Genomic DNA, 27071 nt, shown 5'->3' with positions numbered 1-27071 from the left:
GAAAAGCTCTCCTAGAAAAAAACATTTCAGTCCTTTCTAACAGTTGAAAATTAATCATTGTGCATGGTCCAGAAACATTAAAAAAAAAAAAATCAGTTTATTTTGAGGCAGCTGAGAGAAAAAAATGTTTTTATTGGCTCTAAGATAATCTTTGGCTGAACACGGAAAAAGAGCAAAGGTTGTGTGAATTTATAAGTCTAACTAAAATAGGAACGGCAGCAACTGACCAATGCTTCTGTAAAATTAGTCAGGTTGTGCATCTGTGACCTGAATCCCCTGAGCTTGTTCAGAAATATACATCATTTCACAGTGTGCAGCCAAGTGTTGTTTCCGTTTTATCAGCAGCTGGACGGACATGAAGTTTCAGTGATGCAGAATATTTTATGATTAAAGGGATACTGTACACTCAGCATCAAATAAATAAATAAATAAATAAATAAATAAATGTAAAAAAAAAACTCCACAGACATTTGACAAACAGAAACAGAATAATGAGTCCTTGAACCGATCTTGGGCCCTGTTTACGCTAGCTAGCCTGATGGGATTTCAACTTTGCTGGCTGGAGACCCAAGTTTGGTTTGAAGACGGAAAACGCACCAAGCACAATGTTCTCTCACCATTCCTGATTTCTAACACCACTCTCTTTCTTTGGCTTAGACTAGCGGCTATAAGAGCAGAAACAAAAGCTGCTGCTCTCCGTATGTTTTTCCGACATTTTGCTGAGTTTAGTTCACACAAATCAGTCCATATCAGTTTATCATTTGAGGACTGTTTAAACTTAAAGAATGTTACATTTACACTAAAATTACTTCTTGTTGGTTTAATTTAAACCACTTGCTTGAAATCAAAATGCAATTTCATTTCTGTTCAGGCTTAGATCTGGCCTGGGGATTTCCTGTTCCCAACAGGTTTTGCATGAGACTGAATTGGGAGAGTAGGCCTAAATGTCAGAATTGTTTTATGTATTTTTTGAGAAAAGTGAAAAGGAGACTTGTTAGGTTTTTTTTATTCTGTTGTATTAGATGAGTTTATTTTTATTTTTATTATTTTATGGTTCTCCAGTTATTGCTTAGGCCTACACATTGTTATTATTGTAATTAGCTAATTATATGAATTTATTGGAAATGTAATAATTACATTAATTAGATTAATATTATGATTATGGACACTGTAAAGTATTATATATTGGTGTCCATCCAAAGCATGATTCATCTACGTGTGTGATTACCACACGATTGCTTGATTGACAGATCTATCACGTGAAGGGGCGGATCTTTACAGAATAGAACTGTCAGTGCGTTATGGATTCCTGAGGCGACAGTTAGACTACTTTGACCAGTCACTCTCCATCTGAATAATCTGAGCGGAGAGAGAGAGAGAGAGAGAGAGAGAGAGAGAGAGAGAGAGAGAGAGAGAGAGAGAGAGAGAGAGCACCTCAATTGAAGCGTTTAATAACAGACGGAAACAACACGGTGCAGTCAGTGGTTTACAAACGTGGATTATGGAGAAGTTGCCAAATCAATTTTAAGATAATTTCAAGACGGGAGAAAAGTGCTCAAATCCCTCGGGATGGTTGAAGAATCACAGCAAGGTAAGCATTTGTTTTTCAGGAAAACATAATTATGATCGCTTTCCTTGGTTTTGTTAATAGCTTGCGTTGCGTGCACATGTTGCGTCTGTTGTAGTTTATTTATTGGCTTACAATCGTGTGTAGGTGAGGACTGAATAATGTTGTGAAACAAAATCCCTAAACAATTTTAAAAGTTGAAAATGAATCCTTAGCATTGTTGTTAAAATAATATTTTTTTTTTTTTTGCATTTATTTTTCAAATTAGATATACAGTCTCCTGTACAATTGCCACGTTTAATATAGTGTTCTTTGTTGTAATTTCAGCTGAATTGGCCAATAAATAGTGCATGTTTATTAATAAGGGAGACTTATACAAACCTGATTGGATGACTGACAGCTTTGGTTTGGTAACAGATGGATTCCCAGACATTCTGTTTTGAGATGCTCAATACAATACAATACAATACATTGCATTACAATAGTTTGAAATATATTTTGGGGAAAGACATCGACATTAAATGAACAACATCTGTTAACAATGTCTCAATGTTCTTGAAATATTCTCTATTTCAACTTTGATAAAAGGCATTAAATATTTGACATGCTGCCGGACTAGCCATTGCATCAGACAGATGTGCACTGCTGTAGAAACCCACTCTGATGAACAAAGGAATGGTTATTCTTTAACAAGTCACACTCATCTTGTTAGGTCATTTCACATTTTACTCTTTTTTTTCTTTTTTTAATGAATGGATCTCAAAAACTGACTACAGCATTGAATTGATTGTTGCATGCGTCAAGTGATCAACTCTTAGAACTTAAGTCTATTTTTAGAAATTGCATTATTTAGATAACCTATCTGGGGGAGGAGATTGATGGTTTAGTAACATCACACATTTTCACAACTGGAGTACGAAGTGGCAGGATGCAGCATCATCTCGGATCTCGCGGGAGATGAGTTCTGGTGTCACCAGAGAGTAGTGAATGCTCATTAAGTTAAGCCTACTGTTTGTTATCCATAAATCCACTAGAAGCGTTAAAGTGACTAACAGTGTGTTGATAGGAAACTCAATTCTTTACTGTGTCCTATTGAGCTAATTTTCAGTTTGTTTTATGACTGATTCAGTCTCTTCAGTTGTATAAAGGTTTGTTTTGAAGGCTTTGACAGGTATTTTTGGCCACTCTGCCAAGTAATATCATTCTTTTGTTGTGACTTACCCATTCTGGAAAAACAATCTATATATTGGAAGCAAGTACCGGACAACGGACTTACAAAATATTGCTATAAAATCAAATGTACCTTTACTGCACTGGGAAGCAGTTATTGTGAAGTGTGCCTCTTGTACTATAATCGGTTCGGCTTTTCTCCTACCTGTATGCCTGGTGGGAAAGGTCTTCTCTACAAAAGCGATTGTGTTCCCAGATGTAGCCTACTTCTTCAAAACCCCCTTCGAAAGAAGATGTAAATGTATTGACACTTGTCTTTGATTTGTTTATTCCCAAAATTAAGATTTTTACAATGTTAAATAAAATGCTAAAAAAGTCAACATCTGAAGGACAGCCCTTAAGCAGTCTATGGGGACTTTAGTAGTAGTGAATGTGTGTGTTTATATATACACACACATATATTATGTAAAGAAAAACCTTTATGGTTGATGCGATTAATCGCGATTAATCAATTTCACAGCACCAAAATAAATATAATAAAATTATATTTCTGCAGTTACTTATGTTCTGTGATTTGAGTCATTTTTATAATTTATTCAGCATTTCTTTTTTTTTACAATTATCATTGGAGATGACAAATAAATGTCTTGTAATAAAACCCCTGGTATAGTAATTAGCATTCTGAAGTGATTTACTGTGACAGCTTATTGAAACTGTGTACGTTGGGCATGTGACTGTCAAATTTTCATGCTTTTTTCATTGTATACACATTATCACAATATTGAAATAATTAGCAAAAAAAGTGTCGTCATAACGGGTTTAATAACTTCTTATAACAAAAAAAACTAAAATAATATTTAAATACAATAATACAATACACAAAAAATATATAAAGTAAACAAATGTTTCAAACAGATAAAAGTTTTTCTAAAGAATTATAAAGAACAATAGATAACCCTTTACAATAAGATCTCATTAGTTAACGTAAGCCAATAATGCAATGAACATGATAACGTTAATAAAAAATACAACTGATCATTGTTAGTTCATTTTAGCTCAGGTTTTGTTTTTAATAATGTATTATTAAATGCAGAAACTAACATTAACTAAGATTAATAAATGCTTTAGAAGTATTTGTCATTGTCAGTTTATATTAACTAATGAATGAACTAATGTTAACTAATGGAGCCTAATTGTAGTGTTACTAAAGAATAATAAAGAATCAAAACATTTCCAGATTCAACTTTGTAGTCCTGAATAGCCTATTGAGTATTGAGTGTTGGGCTTGTTTGCATCAGAGTGCGCACAGATGGAGGTGCAAATATCACAAACACAAAATCCCCATTGATTCCAGAACTATGTCCAATTAAATGACTTGAAAAGGAAAGAGAAGCTTTTGCTAAATAATAATGATAATCATTAACAAGCATCAGTTACAGCATTGCTCAGTAATATCTCTGTAGAACTTATGGTAATGAGACGTGTCTGATGTGGCACTATATTGCACATCGTTAGACAACCTGTTGTTAACCCTTGAAAATCAATCTCAAGTTCCTGCTGAACTCCTTTCTTAGCTCTATTCCATTATTTCACCTCTATCTCAACAGCATTAGGCTTTTGAAGAATCATTTATGCGTTCATTTTAAATCTTCCTGCTCTGTTGTCTTTCATTCTTCCACAAGAACATTTGCATGGCAGTGCGCAGGGACTCAGCATGTATTGATTACAGATAGGAAGTCTCTTCACATCCAGTAGCTGATAAGAGATGACAGAATTTTAGAGTTTAGTCTGAAGCCAATGAACATTGGCAGGAGGTTTTTGAATCGTAAAGCTGTTGGATGTGACTGCCCTCCAGCTTGTCTTAAACTGAGTTCAAAGACTTTTCTGTTTAAGCCTTTAGTTGATTTTATTTTTTTAATATATTGCAGGAAAGTAATCACACTCCTCAGTAAGGCCCTAATGGAGAATGACACCTCCATCCCCTCGGGCTACATCCCACATTACCTTCTTCGAGGGGATCCCTTCGCCTCCAAGCTGTCCAAGGAGGCAGACATAGTGGCGGCGTTCTACATCCTTATCATTGGTAAGTGTACAATGTGGACGATCATGTGGAAGAGTTCTTTGCAAGCATCATGTGAATTGTCATTGATAAGATCAGTGATAACTTTGAATTCAAATATTTAAATTAAGTTATAGCAGAATATCTGCAATTTTTAGAGGCAATTGTACTTACACTGCCGTTCAAAAGTTTGGGATCGGTAACATTTTTAATGTTTTTAAAATAAGTCTCTTATGCTCACCAAGGCTGCAATATTTGATTTAAAAATAAATATTTAAAATTTAAAAATATATTTAAAAATGTAATTTATTCCTGTGATGCAAAGCTGAATTTCCAGCATCATTTCTCCAGTCTTCAGTGTCACATGATCCTTCAGAAATCATTCTAATATGATGATTTGCTGGTCAAGAAACGTTTATTATTATTATTATTATTATTATAAATGTTGAAAACCATAATGTAAAATTTTTTCAGGATTCTTTGATGAATAGAAAGTTCAAGACAACAGCATTTATCTGAAATAGATAGCTTTTGTAATATTATACACTGCCATTCAAAAGTTTTTGGTCGGCAATACTTTTATTTAGCAAGAATGCATTAAATTGATCAAAAGTTACAGTAAAGACAATAATAATGTTACAAAAGATTCTATTTCAAATAAACGAAATAGTTCTTTTTCTACTAATCAAAGAATCCTGAAAAAAAATTGTCCACGACTGTTTTCAACATTGATAATAATAATGAATGTTTTTGAGCATCAAATCAGCATATTAGAATGATTTCTGAAGGATCATGTGACACTGAAGACTGGAGTAATGATGCTGAAAATTCAGCTTTGCATTACAAGAGTAATTTAAATTTTAAAATACATTCAACTACAAAACAGTTATTTAAAATTGTCATAATATTTAACAATATTACTGTTTTTTGTATTTTTAATCAAATAAATGCAGCCTTGGTGAGCATAAGAGACTTTTAAAAAATCTTAACGATCCCGAACTTTTGAAGGGCAGTGTATTTCTTGTTGATTTGAAGAAGTTTAAATTTTCGTCTAGCAAAATGTCTTTAAAAAAAACAAGATATAATGACATTTTGATGATATTTTAGTTACCAACAATGACAGAAATGTACCTTACTGACTTTCAGTGATGTGTGAGAATGAGGTTTTGCAATCAGATTTATTGTCTTCATTTTGCCTGAATATCTAACAGCCTTGCATAAGAACCAATTTTAACTTTGTGTAGGTCGGTAAGGCCTACACATTGCTAATGAACAGTCTTGGGAGTAGACACACTGACTTAATAATCTTTAAAGCAATGGGTCCAAACCCTGATTGTTTATTATGAATGATGCACAAAGTATTTAAAATATTAATATTTGAATATGGATTAAAACTTAAAACTAAAATATTTGAATATGGATTCAAGGAGACTGTTTTTGTAAATATGTGTGCACCAGAGAAAAGATTCTGCTTTGTTCTCTTTATGAATTGATGGATTTCACTTGACCATTCACAGAGAAACCTTTTTTTCTCATTACTGAGAATCTTGTATGTTTTTGCACCTTTAACTCTCAAATATTGATTATTGCCCTCATTGTCCAACAAGTCAAGTGTATCTAAAGAATGAACGCCTTGACTACAGCATTTAATAAAAGTGACATGTGAAGGCCAAGTATTGTAACCCATACTTGGAATCAGTCCTCTGCATTTAACCCATCCAAGTAAGTGTACACGCATTAGGAGCAGTCAGTAGTGAACACACACACCGCAAACCATGAACACACACACCCGGAGCAGTAGGCAGCCATTTTTGCTGTGGCGCCCGGGGAGTGATTGGGGGTAAGGTACCTCAGTCATTTCCAGGTTACCAGTTTGACTTTCTAACCATTATGCCACGACTGCACCAGCATACCAGCCTCCTATGTTTCTGCTGCTGCCTCAGAAGACGCAGTAGTCCAAGTAGACAACATCTGTATTCCCTTACATGTTGAGGTTGTTGTTGTTGTTTTTTGGCGCATACCTACCAATGCAACGGCTTTGCCATAAAAACCAATGCAGATATTCCGGGAAACGAAAGAGTGGCATGGGACACACAAATCGGATCTGAACTGTTGCGATACATAATGTGGACAGTCAATTATTTAGATCAGATTCCAATTGACCCTTCGCACAGACCCGCCCCCCTTAGTTACTGTCGCTATGTCCGACAAGCTACGCCGCTCTCACGCACATACCATGTTCTCACGCAGTGAAAAATACATCGCGGATCAGAGAGGAGACTGACAATACGCTGACAGACAGGACAGACCAGGTTACTTTTCGGTTACTTTTGATATTAAACATATTAAACAAAGTCTCACCTTTCAAATTTGGTCATTTTTGAAAAGAAATTTAAACAATAAATACCGTTTTGTGGCTCTTTAATGTGTCGTGACAGATCGCTGTAGAGCCTCAGTTAAAGCTGCTCGTGAACCGATCATCTCTTCCTTCAAGTTCATTTATAGCATCAAATGAACATAAGAAGGAATGTTGTTTTATCCGCGGAAAGGCGTCAGTATATTCAGTTTTTCAAGTTCAAATCCTCCCATGTTAATCTACTAACTCTCCTGACTGCTTTGTCGGACAAAATGGCGGATGGCGAAGTATGATTGGTCAGATCACCTGTCAATCAAGCTCCCTGCGAAAGGTCAATTGAACGGACAAATAATTGGATTTGGACTGACAGTGTGAACGTAACCAAAGTGTTATGAACAGGGCCGTAGCTGGGGGTATACTGGGTTGCTATTGTGGTTGAAATCTCAGGGGGGACCCCCGAAAGCTGTAGCTTCTCTACCGACAGCCCTAGTTATGAATGTAGGATTTGCCTTCTTGTATTTAATTCCTTCTAAATGAAATGTTTATGAAGCAGAAGGCTAAACAACGTGTTGAATTTATAAGCAAGAACCAAAAAGTGACTCGCGTAAAAATCGGCTTTCCCCTTAATGTGCAAAGCCTGACAGATACCGTATTGCCATGCTGTTGTCACTGAGGATGACATATTCAATCCACTCATGCTGTCATTGAGATGACATCCTCTGTCATACAGAAGAGTTTGTGTTGAGCGGTGTCATCTAGTGCATTTTAACAGAACTAATATATGACATGTTGGGGATACTGTGGCTCCACCGTACATTTTTCAGGTCAGTTTCTCTGTAGGAACATGTATAAGTATTGGTTACCTTACCAGAAAAATCTTTTAAACATTTAGACCACCATCGCAGCAGAAATAAAAATTGTTTTAGTTTATTACACGCTTTTCATAAAAATATAAACAGTGTAATAAAAAAATTATGAAACTCAAAATAATTAATGAAACGGTAATGTAAAACGTACAAGGCTGCATATTCTTTTGGACTCATATTAAATATCTCTCCAAACCAGGATGAACATTTTTCACATTTTTTTAATTGTTTATAATACCGACATGACCTCTCCAATAGAATGCTAGCTATGTCCGTTCTGCATAGTATTGCATTTTTTTTAAATAATTCAGATTATTCAGTATTCAGTTATACGCTTCTGAAAAATATAATTAGAAAATCATTTTTTTGTTCAGCACAACATTATTTATTCCACAGGTGTCCATCAGTAACTATGTTATCAAAGAGATGCTCAAAAGGATGTTTCCTCTTTCATGGGGACATTGTGTCTCATTTGACCTGAAAGATGTGTGTTTCGATCAAAAGACTGAATCAATAGTTCTTCCTCACTGCAATTTACAAGTCTTTTCTCCTCCACTCATGTGAAGGGAACAGTCCGAAGGTGTTTCGTAAACATTTAGTCTCAAACACATACTGTACAAATCAACAAATGTCAGTTACAGTATGTTCAGTTCTGTTTGGATAGTTTAAGAACTAAAACTGGAGAAACAATGCATCTGTTAGTAATAATAATGTGCGTGATCCGTATCCGTTCACATTGATTCATGATCATATGAGACTGAAAGAGTTCATTGAACAGTCACATGAAATAACGTGTCTTCTCTGAAATGGAGCATCAGTCAGCTGATGTCAGGCTAGGATTTGAAATGATGTGGAGCACACGATGATCTCCGTTTTGGAAATCTGATGTTCAAAATGTGTTCATGGACATTATGAATTGAACATACTGTAAGATTTATGAGTAATTAATGTTTTATTTAATCAAATTTCATGACACTTTCAAAGCCTTTTCTGGCTTAATAAATACAGAAGGCACATATTTGCAGCATGTAGGTCATAAAGGTTTCTCTATAGCATCTAGCATCTAGGTCATAAAAAGAGGAAAAACGAATAACATGAGTGGAATCATTGTGTCGTTTGAATCTATGTGGCTGTAACCAGGAAAGACTTATTGTCACACTGCTTTTTCATTATGGTGACCTTTCTATCCTTTCACTGAGAAATGGGATATCCAGTAACCTTTGACTCCTATTAGTTCTCTACAAATGTTATAACAGGAGTCTTAATGTGCTGTCTTTGTATATCAACAAATACACAACCTCAACCCCAGGGTGGACACAAATAGATGAAAAGGACTCAATATAATGGAAAGTTTAACAAGCCTTCATTAAGGTTCAGGAGTTTCTTGAGGCACTTTTAAAAACAGCATCTGGTCAAACACACAGTGTTAATGTTTGTCTTATGTTTTTACAGGTATCTTGTCAGCCACTGGAAATGGTTATGTCATATACCAGACCGCCAAACGCAAGAGCAAGTTAAAGCCGCCAGAATTCATGACGCTGAATCTAGCTGTATTCGACTTTGGCATATCAGGTGAGTTTAAATGACTTGATATGCTGCTGATGTTATCTTCATCTGTCAGATTATGTATCATATAGCCTATCTGAAAGGATCTCTCTGTTATACAATTTCTTTTGATTTTGTGTTTAAAATATACAGCTTTCAGTGTATAGTTTAGCATTATATTTGGAGTCAACAATGTGGCAGAATATCAGCCCAAATTATTCAGCACTGCCTCTTATGACACTGTCTTTCTGGCTTATTTATGTGCTATTGTTGAAATGCACTTGTATAAATCATACAGAGGATTTTAAGGCCCTGCGGTTACAAATGATCAAATTCCTGCCACGATGACCTGGAAAGTCTCTCTTTTCCTTCATCTTCCTTTGTCATGATTGTTTTCTCTTACTTTAGTGTTCAGTGTGTAACATGAACGCAATCTTCCGTCTCAATTGGGGTTTGCATCTTTTGTTACACTATATAGCATACTGTAGCTATACAGTATACCTAAGCACAAGCCTAGTAGAAAAGCTAATTTCACACTAAATTATTTTCACCAAACATGAAATAAAGTAGACTACATGCGTTACAATTTGTGTGAAATATCATTAGTTTCACACAATACATTGCTACAGTAAATCAATTATGATTACTCTGTTTTGATCGAAGTTTTGATTTATTAAACAACTAACACACGACAAGATTGCTGTAATATCATCAGTTTAGTTTCTGGTTGGGTATTTACGATAATCCCCATTTTCAGACTAAAATGTATCAGGTATATTTTACCTGAACATATCGGTATTTCCCTGGGGCTCGTGACCCAATAAAAAAGGTCCAGCGACGCCCCTGAGACTTCCAACAAAGATTTCCTCTCCTTCAACGAATTTGTTTCAATATTTGTACTCTAGCCCCACCTAGTGGATGTTTAGTGTGACTGCCTCAGATCAGCAGTGGTGACTGTTGAGGCCCCTGATAATAATTAGAATCTTAGTTTACCCCCAAAATGAAAATTGTATCATCATTGACTCACCCTCATGTTGTTCCAAACTTGGGGGGGGGGGGGGGGGGGGGGTTTGTACTGTCTGCACACCCAGCAAGGTCTCTCGCTCGCTTACGTCTCTGCCGTGCACGTGCGCGGTTTGAAGCACAATATCTGTCTCGCATGCACTCTAGATAGATTACAGGATATTTTAACTAATTTGCAGTATAACTAGTCGATCACGAGTGGCTCAACAGGTAGATATATAGATAAACTCATCTTTCAGGCATTTGACCGACCGGGTTGACACTTCAGCGTGAGAAATCGGGGGTGTGGCGTGAGAGCGTGAGAATAGGGTCAATTGCGTGAGTCTCACGCTCAATGCGTGAGAGTTGGCAGCCCTGACATTGACTTCCATAGTATTTATTTTCCTACTATGGGTCAAAGTCAATGGGTGCTGTCAACAAAATTTTTATTTTAGGGTGAGCTATCCCTTTAAATAATTAATTGCTGCTTACAGGGCAGTATTTATATTTTTTAATTATATACTTATACAAAGAGCTCACTTTCTAAGATTTACAGAACAAATGACTGCCTGTGTAGCTCACAAAGTTCAGTCCAGTTAATTAAAGGTGGAGTGTGTCATTTTTGAGCTACTGACTGAAATAACTGTTTTCAAATAAGTTTCCCCGGACAAGTTTCTCTCTGCCTGATATTGCTTAGTGGAGGGTCCTGCCCCAAAATCATGGCAGTGATGCAGTTTCAGGACACTCAAACAAATGGTAAATTATTACTCGGTTTGTTTGAGTCTACAAATTACTTTCTTATAGTTGTCTCTGCATATTATTCGGCATAGGAGAAAGTAATTTCACAACAAACAACAGGGACAAGAGAATTGATCCAATATGATTTATCATTTTAAATGCTTTAGAATCCCACTTGTCAGTCAAAATGTTAACAGTAAGTTTGGTATCAGCATTGGTATCCATAGCATTTTGGATACAAATTATATTTTGTTTTCAGTGTACCATCAGGAGTTCAAATTGATTTAGCTCCATCCAAAATGCCATTCTCGTCTTGTCGCCTATTAGTCAGGATGGCGTCGCTGGATTTGAGCATAATGAAGCTTTTGTTTTCTGGGAGTCATGCACATGTCAGACTGCGTAGTGCGTCACATTTACGCAGACTTGGGGTCAGTGTGCTTTCTGGGTTCTCTTCCTCTGTGTTTGTTCATATGAAGAACACATATAGGTCTGCTGTAATCTGCATCTCTGAAATTGCTACCGTCAACTGTTTGGTTACCCATATTCTTCAAAATATCTTCTTTTGCCTTCAGCAGAAGAGAGAAATTCTGTAACACTTTACTTAAAGCCTTTACAGATAATGCATTATAAAAGTATTTTTAATGCATTAATTATGCCTTATAATGCATTGTTTGGTCTCATTAATAACTGTAATATTACATTATAATACACTTTTAGAATGTATAATGCATTTAACCACAACCAACAAACAATTTCAGATGTAACAAGGAATCTGAGGATATTATAATGCGTTTTAACTTTGGTTATTATTACTTAATGAACTTAATGAAAAGATATAATGCATTATACCATACATTATGCATACCTAAATAATGCATTATACATAAAGGCCATAAAGGCTTATACATAATGTTCTAAGGATGTTTTGCCAACTAAGTTGTTAAAAAATTTATTTCTGAATGTTCTCAAAATGTTAAAAACGTCCAGTTTTTTTTTATGTTTAAAAAACAATGTTTTGGATTATGTGAATGTTGGAGAAAACATGTTGTAATGTTGTCTCTATTTTATCATTTAGATTTTAGACTTTAGACTAATGTCCAACTAATATGTTTCAGAAAATGGTCCATGAATGATGTACAAGTATAATTTTATGCTCTAATGTATTGTAAAATAAGATAATTTTGAACAACCATTCTATTATTGTTACTGGAAGAACATTTGTTCATAAATTACAGGGAACCTTGCCAGAATGTTAGCCGAAGTTCTGAGAACGTTCCTGGGAATGCCATCTGAGAGCACATGTTCTTTTGAAGTCTTCTTTGACATAAGGTTGTTTTTATGTTTTTGGTCAGTCACTGGAAAGCCGTTCTTCATCGTGTCGAGTTTTTCGCACCGCTGGCTGTTCGGATGGCAGGGCTGCCGCTACTACGGCTGGGCCGGCTTTTTCTTCGGATGCGGAAGTCTCATTACCATGACGATTGTCAGCTTAGATCGATACTTGAAAATCTGTCATTTAAGTTATGGTAATTAAGTCTATCTATCTATCTATCTATCTATCTATCTATCTATCTATCTATCTATCTATCTATCTATCTATCTATCTATCTATCTATCTATCTATCTGACCGACTAACATGCATTTACTTGGCCATCAGGTACATGGTTCAAACGGCATCATGCCTTTCTCTGTCTGGTTTTCACCTGGTTCTACGCTGCGTTCTGGGCCACCATGCCAGTGGTGGGCTGGGGAAACTACGCACCTGAGCCATTTGGCACGTCCTGCACACTGGACTGGTGGCTGGCCCAGGCCTCTGTGTCTGGCCAGAGCTTTGTTATGTGCATGCTCATCTTCTGCCTCATCCTCCCCACTGTCGTCATCGTCTTCTCCTATGTCATGATCATCTTCAAGGTGAAAGCCTCAGCCAAAGAAGTCTCTCATTTTGACACACAGAATAAAAACAAGCACAACGTGGAGATGAAGTTGACTAAGGTTTGTGTGTTTTATTAATCAGAAATGCTATGTGGCATTTCATGTGGCCATATTTCATGTGGTTCATTTTGCATTCTCCAGGTGGCGATGTTGATCTGCGCAGGGTTTTTAATAGCTTGGATCCCTTATGCTGTGGTATCAGTGATGTCTGCTTTTGGAGATCCTGATTCAGTGCCTATCCCAGTCTCTGTTGTGCCAACTTTGCTGGCCAAGTCCTCTGCCATGTACAATCCAATCATATATCAAGTCATTGACTGTAAGAAGAACTGTGCCAAACCGTTCTGCTTCCAAGCTTGGAGTAAAAGGAAACATTACAAGACTTCAAGGTATGTGCACCCTTCAAATTCTAGAGGAATAAGGGATTAACTGGCTCCTGATCTCTCTCTCTCTCTCTCTCTCTCTCTCTCTCTCTCTCTCTCTCTCTCTCTCTCTCTCTCTTTCTCTCTCTCTCACTCTCACACATACACACACACACACACACACACACACACACACACACACACACACACACACACACACACACACACACACACACACACATATATTAATATATATATAGTATATACTATAATATATACTATACAGTATATATATAACCACTGAAGTGTGTTCAGTTTATGATATACTAGTGTACATAGTCTATAAACTCCTCCTCAAATGCAGTATGCAAATGCATGTCCCACTGTGGGTGGATGTTTTTGCTGCAATGCCGGATCTTGCTGTCTCTCTTGTTCCATTAGCGTTGTGTTAAAACACTATTCTTAAGATAGTTAAAAACAATCGAGACGCAGGCGTTTTGCTCTGTTCAAGGGGTCAAGGTTTAGCTGGTTAGCATACTCAAAAATCTGTTCAAAAGTTGCCTTGTATCCTTATGAAATAATTTTTTTCAAGCGACGTATTGCTTATCTTTTATTATAGTTTAGTCTGCAGCATCAATGTGATACATTAACATGTGTTATCATTCTTCGTCCGAGTTTTGAATCTTTTTGTTTTTTAGACGTCTATTGGACAGATTGTTGGCACAAAACCCAGGCATGACTTAATTAGGCTGAACGTAACGAAAAACAACTGATTGACGGAAGACTATTGAATGCAGCTGTCTTGTTTTTCCCAGGTTCTACTCCATCTCTGCCTCCCTGAAAAAGAGACCAGCCAATGAAGTTCCGACTGAGATATGAGCAAATGATAGGAACCCACAATGGACCTGTGATAGGACACTGGGCAATTTGTTATTGTGCAATTTAGAAATCAACAATTCACACCCACCTACTGTAACTTTGCTCTTGTAAACTACTGCCGTCAGCTTCACAAATCCCTGCAAACACAACTCCTTTTACTGTAATTTGATCTTTCTGTGTACAAAATAATTAAGTGGTATATATGATGTATTTTTATACATATATATTTTTTGGTTATTTGTTTTATATTCCAGCATTCACAGTACCAACACGTTTAAAATAACCTGCTTAAAGTCTAATATGACATCACTTTTTAACAAATAGTAGTCTGTGTTCAGTCTATAGTTTCTCATTTAGTGTTTGTACAGCAAGTAAACATATAATTGAAACTGGTCACACACACACACATCTATACAGCAGCATGGTCACAGTCACAGATAAACAACAATGTATACACACACTACATGAGTGCAAGTTTACTGTTTTTTTTTTTTAAATCAAACTGAATAGACACTGATGTACTAATTGAGGCTATAGAATTTCTTTTTATATTATACTTAGCATGATAGTTTTGGGCCATGTGCAATGATTATATATTAGACATTACATTGAAGCTGTCTTCTACATGGAAAGGTGTCTCCCAAAGTCTATGGTCTTGAGAATTATTATTATTATTATTTATTTATTTTTTACTCAATTGACATCCAATGTCATTTTAACTTTATGTATTTAATATGGTAGCCTTCTGCATGTTATCAGCCTTCAGACAGCCCCTAAACTGTTAAAGGCTAAAGAAGAAAGTGCACAGTTGGTAAAGATAAGTTGATAAGTGTTTTCCAAAAATATTTCATATGTTTTGTGGAAGTTGGACGATAATGAACAGATGCAGATAGCAAGCTGGGTTTATAAAATGTTAGACATTTCTTTTTAAATACCTGAGACTACTAGCCTGCAGTATTTTAAAAAATTGCTCTCAGATGACCTATGAAAATACACCGTACAATACTAGTGCTTTTTTTTATCAGAAAGAAGCTTGTTAATACTCAAAACATAATGCTTGCACAATTAAAGCTAAATATTATTGAATAATAAATAGTTTACACTTATTTTGATGGAGGTCACAGTTTTACCCAAATGGCAACCAGTTAGATTGTTGTAACTGGATGTTTGGTTATACTGTACAATAGAAACATTATCGCTGTAGTATTGAAAACTAAATAAACAAACAAAACAAATCTTGGAAGACAAAAACAATTAGCAGAATGATGGTATAATGAAATGATGATATAATGAAAGTGGACTTTGATTTAAAATTGCTAAAAAATATAAATAAATAGCTCTTTTTTGTTTTCTGCAAAAAAAATGCTATGAACCCCAATTGTGTGAGTAGCCAAAATGAAGACATTTTTTGAATGAAAGACTCTTTATTGCACTATATAAGCTCAGACATATGCTTACAAAGGTCTTCAGCTTTAGTGTGAATGAATGTTGTTGTGGTGTGCTGGATCTCATCAACAAGCTAGAATAGTTGGGATCTCTTTGGGTTCAGGGTTAGGTTTCGAATGAATGACCAGAGATTCCCCATTTTGATCTCCTGAGCCTCTGACAAATTGTCCAACGGTACTTAAAATCCTTGCAGTCTGTTGGTAGCTGATCCTCATGGCGTTGGAGTTCATCGCGTTTTTCAGCAGTTTAATTTAATGCCCACGTCTTTTATCTGATGCTTTCATGCAGTTGTGACAGAGGTGACGTCCCTGCAAATCAATGCCCCGGTTGCAGGAAGTGGAGAATGCACTGGAAGCCTCACTGCCTGCCTTCTGTTGTCCTTGTCATAATGCAGTTTACGGCACGCAGGAACAACCTTGTCTCTCACCAGACAAAACGCCAAAATATCCCTTTTCCCCCAATGATAGCTTTAAAAGCACACCTCTCACAATTTTTCTAACTAAATTTAGACTTGAAATGAATTCCTTTTCATGCATCACATGCTTTAATCAGCTTGATGAATGATGTAATGATGTACTGTACAGAATGTGGTATGAACGATTAGCACATTGAACCTGAAGTGAAAAGTAATGAAACCAAAGGTAAACCAATCATGTTTTGTTTAGGCAGAATGGGTACGCTATGATTCTTCATCAGATCTGACAGGCTTGTCAGTGAATAGGATTGATGAAACCTAACAAAAAAATCTTTTAAAGAGACTGGAATTATTGAAATCCTTATAAACTAAGGAATACCATTCTACAATAAATAAAATTCTGCTTTACTTATCCAACCTAAGAGAATGGTTTTCACTAATGGTCCCAGAAAGCACTTAGATGCAACCAGAAAATGCTTTGCCATGTGAACTGATGTAAAATGGGGCGACTAAAGTGTTCTAAATCTAAATGTGATCAAATAAAGCTGGCAGATTGAGGGATACTTACCAAAGATAAACAAATTTAACAAATGTGGAACACAATATGTGCATAATATCTTCTATACTATTTTAGAGCTTCATCATTGTTCTGATGCATTCATCTTCAAAATGCCTTTGCATTAGTCAGCTGATAAAATGGATCCAGGACTCTGAGGATATCAGCATTTTTGTCGCAGATGTCTTTGTTACATAAGTTGAAGACTGCACCTTGATTACATAAAAGAAGCAAATATATTGTTGTGAACTTTTTCTTCTCAAGTGTAGAAAAGATAGAGTTGCAGACCAGGAGATTGTTGAGGTATAAGTTCTTTATTTTGTCGCTGTAGTCATCTCAATCAAGTCTAACTAAGGCAGTATACATTTAGTTCATATACCCTTTCAAGGGGGTTGGATTAATTTCATAGAGGAGGGGACTCTTGAACAAAACATGTAAAGGAAAGTACATGATTCAGCTGGTTACCTGATTTCATCAGGTAACAGTGTAACTCAGAGCCTTGAGATGCTAATCCAATCAGCCTGATTAGATCAACAAAAGGCCCAGCTGACCTTTGAGGTGTGACAAGAGGTTAATGTCCAAAACCTTGATTGCCTCAAAAATGGAAAACAGTGTGTGCACTTTCTCAGTTAAAATACTGTTGAACCTAAATTAAAACATTTAAATAAATTTGTAATCCTACAATATACTGTAAGAAATTAATAAAATTACCATCAACTTTCTTATAGGACAAATATTCCAGATAATCTAATATCAGATAACATAAGAGATTCATTATAGAGTAATAGGTGAAATAGATATGCAGAATACATGCTGATTAATTATTTATTCTCTTCCTTATTATTTTAAACTCTAATAGTTGTACTCTAAAGATCATTACCAATATGGTAAACAGGGTTTTAATACTTCATTTCCAAAGGACTGTTTCTCTGTTACTACGCTGATTTTACTGTAAACCTGCAATGGATGTCATCTATTGATTATGTCACCAAATTAAATTAGTTTGAAATCTGCATATCATTCTTATCAAATGTTGTCATTGTGTGTTGACAGGATACTTTTAAATATAACTTAAAGTGATAGTTAACCCCCCAAAAATTTAAATTATGTCAGTATTTACTTATGCCATTCTAAACCTCAAGACAGAAAGTCATATAGGTTTGGAACGATATGAGTGTGAGTGAATGCTGACAGAATTTAAATTTTCTCGCTATCCTTTAAGTTTACAACTGCCATAACATTACATTTAAACAGTTAACAAAGTAATAATTATTGGCTGAATTTACTGTATGAATTAATTTGTGTATTCTCTGCATCAATGTAAAAACAATTAATGTCAAAATGTCATTGTGATGAGGGGGGCGTGGTTTTAGCGCCGTCTGTAGTGAGAGACGAGTCAGAGGGAGCGGCGGTGAGTAAGTGGGTCAAGTGCAAATGATAAACACCTGTGTCTAATTGCAGTGATTGGCGTGGGGAGACGCATAAAAACCCACAGACTGAGAGAATGAGGAGAGAGAGGAGGACTGGTGACTCGTGCGTGAACAAAGAGGAAAACTGGGACAGCTGAAAGGAGCACGGAAAGAGTTTATGCAAAGCTGTGGAAGACCTTGAAGCTGAACCAGCGTGGAATGAGTTATTATTTGAATTATTGTGTTGCTGTAGTAAAACTACGGTGAACGTGCTGTGTGCACAACATTTATTATTTTTGGTTGAAATAAACAACGTACGAGTCCCAATCTCGCCGACCCTGTCTCCTTCTTCCTCCATAAAGACGAACTTTGTTACACTGGTGCCGAAACCCGGTAAGAAGGAGATCGGCCGCCGCCATGCAGAACCCGTCAGGAACGCCGTTTGCGGACATCATCCAGTCACTCGCGGCTCTTCAAAGAGACCAACATCAGGCCCTCCTGAGTGTTAAGGAGGAGCACGAGCGGCGCTTTCAGGCGCTGCTCCAAGGGCAACAGGAAGACCGCGAGTTGTTCCGGAGCTGTTTGGACCGGGAGACTCCGGCCAGCCCCACTCCAACATCAGACTCGGCCTTGCCGCTCACCTTATCGAAGATGGGTCCAGCTGACGACCCGGAGGCGTTCCTGGACCTCTTCGAAAGGATGGCCGAGACCCGGGGCTGGCCCAGGGCAGACTGGCCACTGCGTCTCATCCCGCTGCTGTCAGGGGAGTCGCAGGTTGCCGCCCACCAGCTGCCTGTCGCGAGTCTCCTGGTCTATCAAGACCTACGGCGCGCCATCCTGCAACGGGTCGGTCGGACCACGGAACAGCATCGCCAGCGCTTCAGGTCTCTGACACTCGACGAGTCCGGCCGGCCCTTCGTGATGGCGCAACAGCTCCGGGACTCCTGCCGCAAATGGCTGATGGCCGGGGGAAGCGACGTCGAGCAGATTATCGACCAGGTGGTACTGGAACAGTTTATCGTGAAGCTCCCCAAGAAAACTGCACAGTGGGTCCAGTGCCACCGCCCGACGTCGCTGGACCAGGCCATCCAACTGGCGGAGGATCACATGGTGGCGTGCTCTGGGGTCGGCGAAACCCTTCCATCTGTCTCTCTCTCCCCCTCTCTCTCTCTCTCTTCCCCGGCCTCTACCCCCTCCCTTTCTACAAAGCCTGTTCCCCTTCCTAGGTCGCGAGGAGGCTTTGCACCCAGACCAGCGCCGAGGTGGAGGTCCGGGTGGTCCGGTGACAATGGCGCGGCCGCGAGGACGGCGACGAGGGGGACACCGGCTGGGGAACTTTCCACCCTGGCGCAGCTGGCGCCTCTCTCCCCACGTCAATCCCTTGGCCCACTTCCTGCCGCTGGAACAGCGGTAAAACCTGGGCCGGCCTGTTGGCGCTGTGGGGACCCGGGCCACTTCATCGACAGGTGCCCGGTGATGGAGGTGGGGACACTGGTTCGGGTCCCCGACGCGCCAAAGGCCGCCCCCGATCAAGCCGGCCCGTACCAAATACCAGTGAGTATAAAGGGGGGTACTTATCAGGCTTTGGTGGATTCAGGATGCAACCAAACCTCGATTCATCAAAGCCTGGTTCGATCTGGGCCATTGGATAACAGCCGCGTGGTTAAGGTGCGGTGTGTGCACGGTGTGGTGGTGAGTTATCCTTTAATGTCGGTAGAAATTCTATTTAGGGGACAAAAACATAGTGTGGAGGTTGCAATTAACCCGCACCTCCGACATCCGCTAATCTTGGGTACCGATTGGCCTGGTTTCAAGAAGTTATTGGGGGTTTTATGTGCGGATGTCTCTTGGGAAAAGAAGCACCAGGGGAAGACAGCGGTGATTCAGGTGGGGGATGCTGTACCGGGGCCTCTGGGTACTGCTGTAGGGGAAGAGAGCACTTTGGAGGGAAATATCCTCTCCGAGCGCGATGATTTTCCCCTAGAGCAGTCCCAGGATGAGACGCTAAAACGCGCGTTTGACCAGGTCCGTTCCATCGACGGTCAGCTACTCCACCCGGACCAACCGCTCTCTTACCCCTATTTTTGTGTGATAGAAGATAGGTTGTATCGGGTGACCCAAGACGCCCAGACAAAGGAGGATACAACCCAGTTGTTAGTACCAAAGAGCCGTCGGGAAATGCTTTTCCAGGCGGCTCATTGTAATCCGATGGCCGGTCATTTGGGGCAAACGGCGACACTAAACCGTCTCATGGCCCGATTCTTTTGGCCGGGCATTCACGAGAACGTGCGCAGGTGGTGCGCGTCTTGTCGTGAATGTCAGTTGGTTAATCCACCGGCCAACCCAAAAGCACCCTTGTGCCCCCTTCCGCTGATGCAGGTCCCCTTTGAACGAATTGGTATGGACCTCATCGGGCCATTAGAACGGTCAGCACGAGGGCATCGTTTTGCGTTAGTCTTGGTAGATTACGCAACACGATACCCAGAAGCAGTCCCGCTTCGCAATATCTCCGCTAAGAGTGTGGCAAGCGCGCTGTTTTCTTTAATCTCCCGGGTGGGGATCCCTAAGGAGATCCTCACCGATCAAGGCACGGCGTTTATGTCACGAACGGTACGCGAGCTTTACGAATTGTTGGGCATTAAATCGATTCGCACCAGCGTCTATCACCCACAAACGGACGGCCTGGTCGAACGGTTTAATCGCACATTGAAAACCATGATTCGTAAGTTCGTTCACGAAGACGCCAAAAATTGGGATAAATGGTTGGAACCCCTTCTGTTTGCTGTACGCGAGGTCCCCCAAGCCTCCACGGGGTTTTCCCCCTTCGAGCTTCTTTTCGGTCGCCAGCCCCGTGGGGTGTTGGATGTACTGAGGGAGGTTTGGGAGGACGGACCGTCCGCTAGTAAGAACGAAATTCAGTATGTCCTGGACCTGAGAACAAAACTCCACACATTGGGGCGGCTCTCTTTGGAGAATTTGTTACAGGCCCAGGACAGACAGAGACAGCAATACAATAGGGGGGCTAAACTGCGTCAATTCTCACCGGGAGATAAGGTACTTGTATTACTTCCCACGTCCAGCTCGAAATTACTCGCAAAGTGGCAAGGGCCGTTTGAGGTCACACGGCGAGTTGGTGATCTCAACTATGAGGTAATTCGATCGGATCGGGGTGGGGGACGTCAGATTTACCACCTCAACCTGCTAAAAAAATGGGTTGAGGCTGAGGCAGTGATGCTGGCGACGGTGGTGACTGGAGAGGAGGATCTCGGGCCAGAAGCGTATGTTAAATCCCAGTCATTCGCTCTGGCTCCCTCTGGTGATCACCTCTCGCTCTCGCAGCTCGCTGACATCACATCCCTACAGGCAGAATTTGCCGATGTGTTCTCGCCCCTGCCTGGTCGAACGAACCTCATTCAGCACCACGTTGAGACAGATCCGGGGGTCGTGGTACGTTGCCGCCCGTATCGTTTACCTGAACATAAAAAGAAAACCGTTCAGGCCGAATTAGAGACAATGCTGGACATGGGGGTCATAGAAGAGTCCAACAGTGACTGGGCGAGCCCGATCGTTTTGGTACCAAAACCTGACGGCTCGATTCGGTTCTGTGTGGATTATAGGAAGGTGAACGCGGTGTCTAAGTTTGATGCGTATCCAATGCCCCGGATTGACGAGTTGCTTGATCGGCTTGGTTCTGCTCGCTTTTATTCGACACTGGACTTAACAAAAGGTTATTGGCAGATCCCCTTATCTCCAATGTCTAAAGAAAAAACAGCTTTTACCACGCCGTTCGGATTGCACCAATTTGTCACACTTCCGTTCGGGTTGTTTGGGGCACCGGCGACTTTTCAGCGTTTAATGGACCGAATTCTCCGGCCGCATGCTGCATATGCCGCTGCTTATCTAGATGACATCATTATTTATAGTAATGATTGGCAGCGACATATGCAGTATTTGCGTGCTGTTCTGAAAACGCTGAGAAGAGCTGGGCTCACGGCCAACCCGAAGAAGTGTGCAATTGGGCGGGTTGAAGTAAGGTATCTGGGCTTCCACTTAGGACATGGACAGGTGCGTCCCCAAATTGATAAGACTGCTGCGGTTGCGACCTGTCCGAGTCCTAAGACCAAAAAGGAGGTTAGACAGTTCCTGGGGCTAGCGGGATACTATAGACGGTTCGTTCCCAATTATTCGGACCTCGCTAGCCCGCTGACTGATCTAACTAAAAAGGGCGCTCCAGATACGGTTCAGTGGACGGAGCAGTGCCAGCAGGCTTTTACCAACATAAAGGCTGCTCTGTGCGGCGGACCGCTTTTGCATGCTCCTGACTTTTCTCTCCCTTTTGTCCTACAGACGGATGCCTCGGACAGGGGTTTGGGTGCGGTCCTGTCCCAGGAGGTGGAGGGGGAGGAACGGCCGGTGCTGTACATCAGTCGGAAGCTTTCCAAGAGAGAGACGATGTACAGCACCATAGAAAAGGAGTGTTTGGCCATCCGTTGGGCTGTCCTCACCCTCCGATACTACCTCCTGGGCCGGGAGTTTACCCTGTGTTCGGACCACGCTCCCCTTCAGTGGCTCCACCGCATGAAAGATACCAACGCGCGGATCACCCGTTGGTATCTGGCTTTACAACCGTTTAAATTTCAGGTGGTCCACAGGCCGGGGACGCAGATGGCTGTGGCCGACTTTCTCTCCAGGAGGGGGGGGGGGGGGCTGCAGGCCGGACGGTTCCCCGGCCTGAGTCGGGCGGTGGGGGTATGTGATGAGGGGGGCGTGGTTTTAGCGCCGTCTGTAGTGAGAGACGAGTCAGAGGGAGCGGCGGTGAGTAAGTGGGTCAAGTGCAAATGATAAACACCTGTGTCTAATTGCAGTGATTGGCGTGGGGAGACGCATAAAAACCCACAGACTGAGAGAATGAGGAGAGAGAGGAGGACTGGTGACTCGTGCGTGAACAAAGAGGAAAACTGGGACAGCTGAAAGGAGCACGGAAAGAGTTTATGCAAAGCTGTGGAAGACCTTGAAGCTGAACCAGCGTGGAATGAGTTATTATTTGAATTATTGTGTTGCTGTAGTAAAACTACGGTGAACGTGCTGTGTGCACAACATTTATTATTTTTGGTTGAAATAAACAACGTACGAGTCCCAATCTCGCCGACCCTGTCTCCTTCTTCCTCCATAAAGACGAACTTTGTTACAGTCATCTACAATAACGATCAAAAAAACACTGAATAAAGTTGTTGATGTTACATACAAACAGTGAAAAAGACTGTGTTCTACTGATTCTAATGACACCAGGCCTCAGTTATTCATAGTTTTCATGTGATGTCACTACCTTTTAGGAATGCCCACCAGCAGGGCAAAAGCAATGGAGGCTTTCCTTTTAATGCCTGCAGTTAGGCCCCTTTTTACTAAGCCTACCAGGGGTGGTAAAAGTATCAAAAATTATACTCGAGTAAAAGTATATATACCTAAATAAAAAATGACTCCAGTAAAAGTAGAAAGTCCTCCATTCAAACATCACTTGAGTAAAAGTACAAAAGTATCCGATTTAAAACATACTTAAGTACCGAAAGTAAAAAGTAAATATTCAAACTGTAAATATCAATAATTAAACAGATCAATTGTTTTGGGAGTGATATGCAATGTTTTAATTTAACAAATTATTAGATACTGCAATTAAGAATTTGTTAGATATGCAATCATAAGAGACAATGAAGCACCTTGCATCAATTCAAAACAATTTCATTAAGTTTAGTGACAGCATATTATGGTGCAATGACTGGTAGGCCATTCTTTGATACAAATTTTACAATTTCAATTCAATTATTGTGGTTTGATTCCGATCTTGATTCAATATAGATTAATTTTGATAAATATTTGGTACAGTAGATGCATGTTAATTTTTAAATTAAGAAAATCTCACCTAATTCTGTACACATAGGCTACAGAGAGCCCTGTCAGCTGGTATTATTACATGTTAAAAATACATGTTATTTTTATTATAATAACAACTTTATAATATTTTAAGTAAAAATATAATAAATATATAGTGCACATTTAACAAAATACTAATTTATACTAAATATTAAATATATTATAAAATAATAATTTTTCTAGCCAACTAACATGCTATGGTCATTAAATGTTGTTTTTTTCCTGAGGTAAATGTAACGTTATGTGACATTGTTCTCCAGCTGTTTTATTGACCTCTATCCGCAGTTGAAAAACACTGATTTATTGATATTATGTATAAGGTATATACATTTCGGTGAGTTGTAGCCTACTGTATCTTTCAACATAGGCTACCTATTATTGTTCATTTGTGTTTATTTACAATTAACTAGTAGTAAAGAGATTAACGGCACCCCATAGCAGGCGCTAGCTATCTGTCACGTCACATTTAAAAGCTCCAAAACAATATTTATTGTTTAAATTTCGTAATAAAATTGACAGAATCTGAGAGCTGAGAACTTGTTTAATATCAAAAGTAACCTAATCTGTCTTGTCTGTCGGTGTCAATGTCCTCTTTGCTTCGCGATTTTCTCTGCGTGAGAAAATGAATGTGTCGTGAGAGCGTGTGGAAAGTGTCGATTGCGTGAGTCTCACACTGAATGAGTGAGAGTTGGCAGCTCTGCAATAGACATGTTCCATAACATTAGCTGCATCAAACAGAAGATGTGCAAGATACAGTGTAAGCGGGAATCTCGGGATCATTGCTGGGCAGAGCTGCACCTTCACCTGTTTCTGCGGTCATCTTCCACAATGGCGAACTGACTGCTATGTGAGCGTATGCTGGCAAAGAGCTTGCGCATTCTTTTTTTCAAAATAAAACCAAGTTTTTCATTGGTTTGGAAAGCCAGTGTAATAAATACTTGGAGCAGGCATGGGGAAATGTAGCGGAGTAAAAAGTAAACTTTGTCTTTAATATTGTAGTGGAGTAAGAGTAAAAGTAGATGCAAATAAAACATACTCAAGTAAAGTACAGATCCCCGAAAAAAATACTTAAGTAAAGTAACGAAGTATTTCTACTTCGTTAGCCTAGCTACTTACCACCAATGAAGCCTACTGTAGCACATTAATAGGCTACTTAATACACAAAGGCACGCGATAAGATCAAAGACCAGATCAAAAAACTAAAATACAAAACTAGAAATCCATTATGTAGGCTAAGTGATGGCAAATCAAGAAACCTGTAGTATATGCAGTGTTGGGCAGTAGCGTCGCTACAAGTAGTGACGCTACTAGTTTAACTACATTTCTCAGTAGCGTGGTAGCGTCGCTGTTTTCTGAATCAAATAGCTTTTCAGTAGCGAAGCTCTTTTTTTGATCAAGTAGTGCGGTAGCGTCCACACAAGCTAACGTTACATTTTCCCAAGCATTTCTAAAGCTCAAGCTCAAATCGGAAATACAACTGATAAGTATCACTGATGCTGGATCAGTTAGTGACGGTGACTTCTTCTTCTTCTTCTTCTTCTTCTTCTTCTTCTTCTTCTTCTTCTTCTTCTTCTTCTTCTTCTTGTTTTACGGTGGTTGCTGGCAACCATAGAGCCATATGATTTCATTAGGTTACCGCAATACGGAAAACATGGACTGAATTGCGATATCCATGCATAAAAACTAAATTTACTATGACGTGGAATTTCACGGAATTTGTCAGATCTTGGATGAAAAGAAGTTAAGTAGCCTAAACTTAAATAAAATCGCGATATAGAGTAGACTAGTGTCTGTGAATATTAAACCGCTTAAAGACTATTTAAAAAGGAATCATGCATGTTCTGCGTGTCTCTGTGAATGAATGCCTCAGACGTGCGGATTCATTTAGCACACACTAAGCACCCATGACGCTTGCGATGTTTTCAGTAATGGATCGATGAACTTCAACTACACAGCCGCTCTGAGTCACTTTAGCAGCATTTTAGCTTGATTTGAGAAAAACTATCGTCATGTCAAAAAAAAAAAAAAAACCAGCGACTCAAAGGTCTAGCTACATGGCAACCTGTTAAAATAAAATTTTGGTTTTAACCTTTGAAGAAAGTTTTGCTTAAATCATTAGACCTACATTTTAAATAATTTGTCATTACAATTTAAACCATTAAATAAAACTATTTTATAGAGCCCTGAAAATGTAATGTATTTAAAAATGTTAATAAATTGTTAAATTATATACGTTTCATGATTTCAATTAATTACACGTTTTTGATTACTAAAATGTTATTTAACCATTAAAATGGGAGTCCAGAAAAATGAAAACAAAATAAAACTGAATTTGGAATGTGGGAAAAAATAAAACGGATTTCATAGGGCCATACAAACCAGCTTTTTGGTGCATTACCATCACCTTCTGCTCCGTATGGTGTGTCATCACGTACCAGTATCAATCCTTGGGCTGACACGTGAGAAATGGAAAAAGATGCACACACTCTTGACACCTGGTTTTGTTATAGTTTTATATAGTTATATGGTTTTATATAGTTATGTTTGTTTGTTTTTTTGGCCAAATTGGTTTGGAACAGTTGTTGAATAAACAATTGAACTGACAAATTATGCCTGTCTATATGTTTGATTGACAATTTTATCGATCACTGAGATAGCACTGACTTGGAATTAAGTTGGTTCAATATAAAAATTAAATTCGAAAAAGTAGCTTTAGATGTAGTAAACTACTTTTGCCATATTGCTGTAGCTTAGCTTGCTACATTTCCCAGGGTGGTAGCTTCAGTGTAGTGAAGCTACATTTATTGTAGAGTAACTGCTAGCTTAGCTCATTACAATTTCTAAGT

The 27071-nt window shown here is 39.1% G+C and overlaps 1 protein-coding gene across 1 annotated transcript; it reads left to right on the top strand.

Annotated features, from left to right (window-relative positions):
• Window positions 1–1284: 1284 nt before the first annotated feature.
• opn5 (opsin 5) lies at window positions 1285–23545 on the top strand. The gene is made up of 8 exons (XM_077220200.1): window positions 1285–1591; window positions 4666–4820; window positions 9471–9590; window positions 12656–12826; window positions 12959–13293; window positions 13375–13619; window positions 14408–18237; window positions 23489–23545. The coding sequence occupies exons 2-7, from the start codon at window positions 4697–4699 to the stop codon at window positions 14469–14471; spliced, it is 1059 nt and encodes a 352-aa protein (XP_077076315.1). The 5' UTR covers window positions 1285–1591; window positions 4666–4696; the 3' UTR covers window positions 14472–18237; window positions 23489–23545.
• Window positions 23546–27071: the final 3526 nt, after the last annotated feature.

This window comes from Siphateles boraxobius, unplaced genomic scaffold, assembly GCF_051911475.1.
Source record: "Siphateles boraxobius isolate OS27281-9 unplaced genomic scaffold, OSU_SipBor_1 8, whole genome shotgun sequence".
Classification (NCBI taxonomy): Eukaryota; Metazoa; Chordata; class Actinopteri; order Cypriniformes; family Leuciscidae; genus Siphateles; species Siphateles boraxobius.
Note: the sequence above shows the minus strand (reverse complement) of the source record. Positions and strands in the feature narration are given on the sequence as shown.

What these genes read in the sequence shown, in the direction of transcription:
- opn5 (XM_077220200.1), top strand. Translation starts at nt 4,697, where the DNA reads ATGGAGAATGACACCTCCATCCCCTCGGGCTACATCCCACATTACCTT. An exon ending in ATTCGACTTTGGCATATCAG is followed by an intron (nt 9,591 to 12,655) that starts GTGAGTTTAAAT and finishes GTTTTTGGTCAG; the next exon opens with TCACTGGAAAGCCGTTCTTC. An exon ending in TGGAGATGAAGTTGACTAAG is followed by an intron (nt 13,294 to 13,374) that starts GTTTGTGTGTTT and finishes TGCATTCTCCAG; the next exon opens with GTGGCGATGTTGATCTGCGC.